The sequence below is a fragment of the Rhopalosiphum padi genome, chromosome 3 (assembly GCF_020882245.1).
Source record: "Rhopalosiphum padi isolate XX-2018 chromosome 3, ASM2088224v1, whole genome shotgun sequence".
Lineage (NCBI taxonomy): Eukaryota > Metazoa > Arthropoda > Insecta > Hemiptera > Aphididae > Rhopalosiphum > Rhopalosiphum padi.
The window spans coordinates 3,330,646-3,337,282 of record NC_083599.1 but is presented as its reverse complement, the minus strand read 5'-3'; the positions used below and the strand labels follow the sequence as shown (position 1 = coordinate 3,337,282).

The 6,637-nt window shown below is 26.3% G+C and overlaps 1 protein-coding gene across 1 annotated transcript; it reads right to left on the bottom strand.

The window, feature by feature from the left end:
* Nucleotides 1-734: 734 nt before the first annotated feature.
* Nucleotides 735-1,844, bottom strand: LOC132924708 (uncharacterized). Its single transcript, XM_060989151.1, has 3 exons — nt 1,832-1,844; nt 1,473-1,706; nt 735-928 (listed from the first exon to the last, which is right to left on the bottom strand). Exons 1-3 carry the CDS (start codon nt 1,842-1,844, stop codon nt 891-893), a joined length of 285 nt encoding a protein of 94 aa, XP_060845134.1. The 3' UTR covers nt 735-890.
* Nucleotides 1,845-6,637: the final 4,793 nt, after the last annotated feature.

Sequence of the window (6,637 nt, the reverse complement as noted above, 5' to 3'; positions counted from 1 at the left end):
AGTTAATCAGTTTTAATTCTTACATATACACCAGCCCCTAAAATATTCAAATTTTCGTACTACACACAGTCCCAAATCTAAATAAAAATAAATCAACGTTCAAAAAACTAACACTTATGCTTATGGACTTCTTTCTTCAACCAATAACACTTAACATAATTTAAATAACAATATAATATATAAATATTAAATATATTATTTCATTGCTGTGAATAAAATAAAATAATTATTAATTTACTCAAAACAAATTGATTTTAATTTACTTAAATATATTATTAACCTTTTAGTTTTATAATAATGGCCTTAAAATAGTATAGTAAAATTTTACCTACCTACAACACTGAATAGCAACAGAATTGATAAAACCAATTTCATAGATAAACCACTGAACTAAATATTATTGTGAGGTAAACCGACAAAATAGTACCTACTGGTATTCTGTTGCTATTAGAACTTGTTCAATCAATAAAATAAAACTGTTTGAGGAATAAGACAGGTAAGTATTGTATTATACTAAAATTAACATAATATTTTAGCTGGTAAAAAAAAAATATGTCATATAAGAATATAAATATATTAACAAGACTCTAAGACATATTATACATAATAATTATGTATAATATACCTATAATATATTGCATAGGAATATAGGTATTATATACTATATTGTATGTTGTATGTTGTTTTATTTAAACTAGTAATCTTTCTAAAAAAAAAAAAAAACCATTAGTAAGTTACCAAATACAAATGACATTTATAATGATTAATGACATTACAAAATCGTTGTTACAAATTAACAATGTTGGAATTACATTTCCATCCAATGGTTGCTCAATGACGTCTACAGCATCTTCAACGGCTGGGTTATCTTCTACAGCAAGGATGGCATTTTACTGTGGATACATAATTGGTACTTCTTCATCAGAACCTAATAATATATTATTATTTAATCAAACATCAAAAATGTATTAATGGTAACTAGAGCCACTATGACCTTAATATTATGTACATTTAAACATTAATTTTTTTTTCATATTCACTTTTGAGTTACATTGTTACTTAAAATGTTTATCAATACATCCATACATATATAGATATCTATGGGCAGGGGTTTAAGAGTCTCATGGCAATGAATATTGAAAATTTTAATTTAAATTTAAAAACAAGTAATATGATCCCTTAATTAATTACATTTTACATATTACAAGACAAAATTATTAGTATGAGTAGTTCTCAACTCTAATAATGTTATACCAAAATTACATACATAATTTTTTTGGGAGACTTAAAAATATGTGATCTAGGGCAAGTGCCCTCAATGCCCACTATTTTTATGAGTATTTTTTTTATTATATAAAAAATTACTGTACACATTTGTAACTAGAATTTTATGATACAGTAAAAATATATGGAGGATTTATACTCCTTTTCTAACCCTTTATATTTTAAAACTGTTTTCTATAGGCACATACTTTGAGTTTCATTTTCCCAGCTCAGTTCTTGTTCAAAATAAGAGTCAGTGGCATGAGAACATTGAATGAGGAACTCTTTCACTGTTATTGCACCAGTCGTTAGAAGCGCAGTGGAATTTTTTATTCTCACTGAATTTAAAATATATTTAAATTTAGTGGACCTTGTTGTTGGCACACCCCTAGCTAGTTGTCCTACAATGATGTGCTGCTTGGTAGTAATGTTGTTCAGATTTTCTATATTATCAAAACATTTTTATTAGTGATTTAACATAAAAACAAACACATAGTACCTAATACATTAATACAAATTAATGAATTATGATAAAATTGAATGTAAATTACTAAAATACTACAATTACCAAGTTTTAACATTTTATTACATAACTTTTATTACTAAACTAGAAATGTCCACAGGTTGGATGCAGTATCTAAAAAGTCTGTTTTAAGGACGAATAAAAACTTTCCACGTTATTGTTGGTATGGCGTGGTTGACCATGTACAGTAAAACATTCAGATCCCTTCCTAATAATCCAAAAGCTATTTAAAAATAAAGGTAATATATTTTGTTCTTCATTTTATCATTTTTCAATTATGTATTTGTTGTATTTTACCTAGAAAAATATGTAAAAAAACCTTGGAAGCTGAACATTATTAGTTTGAGCATACATTTTTATGTCTTCAAAACCCGTTTCTATTTTAGTTCTAGTAATAGTGCTAAAGCCATTTTCACACACATTTTTGCTGCCATGTTCACTTTTACATAACGTGCGTAACCCAACTTTTTAATGTTTTTCTGTAGACTCTAAAAATATTTATAAAAATTCAATTTTTAGACTTATTTTTTTTTTCTAAACAATGAATTTATACAAATTGCAGTGTTAAAAAATGTGTGTGTGTAACTGCAATACATTTTAAATGTAATATCATATCCTTCATGGCTATGTGACTTCCGCTAACTTAATTGCTGTACCTTTGCAATACACATTTGGAGTAGCACATACATAATAACTGCAAATATTAATAAATTTATATTGTAATTACTAATTAAATAGTGGTTTTAAATTTTATCCATTTAATGTGAATTTAAAATGTCTTGCCGTTTTCCATCACGTGTAGTTTTAGTACAAATGTAATGGAATCCTTCGTGGTCCATTATACTCATGTATAATAATAATAAAAAATTTAAATTAAGTACAGCATAGTTCAATAAAAACACCAATTTAAATTAAGTACAACTCAGTTCATTAAAAACACAAATATTAAACAGTGATGAATGATTATCAATTATTTGTTGTAATTTTTTTATTACTTTTCTAAAAATATCTACATATTTAAAAATAATATTTTTTGTGTATTTTGAGAGGTTATTAAAATGATACTGTAATCACAATTTAATTATAACCAATAAAAATGAGTTGATTATGTACATTTAAATATTAATTATTTTTATATTTATAATAATTATAGAATAAGTACTTTTTTACATACAAGCTTGATTCAGTGATCAGTCTACTTATTAATGACTTACAAGCAGTCTACTCATAAGGGGAGGTACTTATACACAATATACATATCAATAAGTTCTCTGTTGAAATTTATGTTTTTTAAGCCAAGATTATATACCCTAGTAATAACATCTATAAACATTATAGTTTTAACAATTGAAATGTGTTATACATTAAACATATATTTCTAATTATATTAAAGCACACAAGTATTATTGAGACCTCTAATGTGACCATAATGCATAGTGTACAATTTCAATTGGTATTCTCGTTTCAAAATTAAAAAATTAGAACAAATTCAAATAAATACGATTATAATATTATATGACTTATATTTTATTTGTATTATTAACTAGCAAGAAGTTACTATTTTCACATTTAAATTTTTGTATTTCATTAATTCTTAATCCATTCAACACTCGAGAGGTTCAATTTAAACAACAAGATTAGCAAGATTTAAGGTAATATATCTATTTTTAACAATATGTACTCTACGCATAGTCATGTATACTCATTTTTTTTACATAAAAGGAAAACTCTTATTCACACCCCGAATTAAATTTACACGTTAATAAATATATGTATAAAGTAATGAGCTAAAAATATCAATATATATACTATATATTCATTTTCATATACTAATATTAAAATAGAACTATGAGTATATACCTTATTTTTAACTCATTACAGATCACAAAGTAAATAAAAATTAATCTAACATGCGATGTGTAATAAAAAAAAATACATAAATAATCTTAACAATTTTTTTCACAAATTTATCCTATCATTAATAATTAAAAAATATTTCCCAAAAAAATGATTATTTCTATAATTGATTACAGAAATAAAATCCAAAATTCATTGGAAATGATTTTACACTATTAGACTATGAGGGGGACATGAAGAATTAAAATTAAAAATGTTTAATCAAAACATGAACATTCTAACATTCAATCTTTTTTGTTATATTTTTAATCAGTGAATTGAACTATTGAGATGGTTTACAAAATTATTTCTATCTATATTTGTTTTATAATGTCCTCAAGCTAATGTATCAATATGCCATTTTCCAAAATAAATCTTTTATCATCATAAGCACTTGCTTTTTTTTGTTCTAAAGTAAAAATATCATGTTTCTTTGTTCTAAATAACTTTTGAGTAACATATAATGTACAAATAATGATAATTTATTAAAACAATATACCTGTATGATATACTTGTTGAACGAATTAACTAAATGTACAGCAACACGTGGAATCCATCGCCGCTGACAAAAAAAAATAGGTAAAATTGACACGATTTTTTGATCATTGAAATGTAGCTGCATTGTACACATCAAGTCCAATGTAATATTATGATTAAACAGCATCTTTGAACCTAAAAGAAAAAAAAGAAAATAATAGAGTTATGATAATTATATTTTATCGGAAGGGTCTATTAACTTACGTGGTGTCACGATAAAGAAATGTTTTGCACTGACGAGCCTTCATCGGACTATCGGAGTGCGCACTAACGAGTAACGACGGCTGTGTGGACATGACAAACATGCTGCTGAATACCCCACTCGACGAGCAACCAGTTTGCTGTTGAGAACTCGCACTTCTTGTCATGCATACTTCAACAGCTCACACATTCCTCAGTCCTGACGACCTTCGAACCTTGGGCAAATCTATTTATATCCGCAATGGTTTATGGTTGACGCGGTAGGGAATGTTGGATATACGCGTTGCTCGCAACATGATCAGTACAATATTGTGTATCAAACGAGTGATGATTCCTCTGCGAATAAACGAACAATTAGAAATTTCTGTGTATCTACATATTATATACTCACCCTTCGGACCCCGATAACACAATAAACTTTTATATTTCAACGTTTTTTTAAAATCCTCGTCTAAAATACAACAAAACTGTACTTCTGCCGTGAATATTTTGATTGTGATGCATATTACAGAGTATTTATAAGCTGTAACATGTAACATAAGTGTATCTAGTGGCAGATTTAGGGGAGGGGGTGCTTGGGAGCTAAAGCACTCACCGTTCCACGTATTTTTATTAAAAATTACTTATAATTCGTCAATTAAAAAAAAATAATATATGTTAAATCGTTTATAATTTTTATATTGCTTAATTATGTTTAAGTACCACATTATTAATTTTTTTCCCCCAAAATTGTACATAATAAGTACTTTAGGACTATTATTATTAACAAAATAGCACGCAGTGTAGATACATATAGTACATATACGTCATTACGGGGTAGTAGGGGATAGCAATTTCTATTTCACTATTTGTATTGTGGTCGCAAACCTATACTATACGGGTCTAGGACAATTGGTCCCCGTCATAATTTTATACTCGAACAATTAGTCCCCGGCTTAAAAATTAAATACAAAATATTTTTTATCATTAAACATTCTTTAAAATGTATTTTCAATAATATAATACCTTTAGAATATACCTAATAACAGTTATTTGTTTTAAAAAAAAATAAAAATAAGCATAATAATATAATAATAAATTAATAAATAATATTATTATAGTCGAATAAAAAAATAATTTAAGTATAACATAATAATTACAATTTATGAAAATTTCGAAAGCCTACACAAATAATTCAAAAGATCATCTTTTGAAAAGTTATTATTAAAATTATTACAAATAGAAACAATGTTTTTTTTCTTGTCGCTTAAAGGTTTCAAAAAATTATTTAAAAAAAACACCATCACTATTTTTTGTCAACGATATCATTGTTGTTGAATTAATTATTTGTATCAATTCAATAAAATTATAAATATTTGGAAGTTTAATTCTAACAATATTTTTAAATTTATTATTAAATGCTACAGATTTTGTTATTAAAAATACATAATTTGTTTAAATTTTATATTACTTCAAAGCTTAAAAATTGAATGCAAGGTTATTCTAAAGTATTGTATTATTGAAAAATAATTTTAAAGAACGTTTAATGATAAAAAAATATTTTGTATTTAACTTTTGGGCCGGGGACTAATATTGTCCGAGTATAAAATTATGACGGGGACCAATTGTCCGCATACCATACTATACCTAGGTACCTACATTTACAAGTTGTACTAACGTTTGATTTAAACCAACAAAGTTTATACACAAGCGAGAGTAATAATGATAAATAAATGAAAATTTAGCACACTGGACCGACACTATTTAGTATTTACAATTAATACAGAGCGATTATATTGAATTAACAATATGCGTATTACAAAATTGAATAGGTACCTATTTGTTTATATTATTTCCTATACAAACTATTATCTTGATATTGTTTTATTAGTTCTGATTCATGTAGACAATGAGTTCTAGCAGGAAGTTAGTTTTAGTACGAAGTTACAATTTATAAAATAATTAAGAAAAGTAGTTAGGTGTGTACTTACCGAAAATGCACCTGTACAACTTCACTGTTGAGTGTTGAACTTTAATGATCTACGTCAACACGTGCGTCGTAGTTAGGTAGATGGGTTGAAATTCAAACACTTTTACACGGAGACGGTAGAATAGAATAAAGAATATAGTAAGTATAAAAAAAAAAAATAGTAACTGTACAACTGTAGTCTGTACGTAGGCATGTGTATATCATCGTGTATGTCGTGTGACTGACGACTGTGTGATCGCCAATCGACG

Coding starts and splice junctions, on each gene's coding strand:
- LOC132924708 (XM_060989151.1), bottom strand. Junction 929..1,472: donor CTGGGAAAATGAAACTCAAA/GTATGTGCCTAT, acceptor ATATATTATTAG/GTTCTGATGAAGAAGTACCA.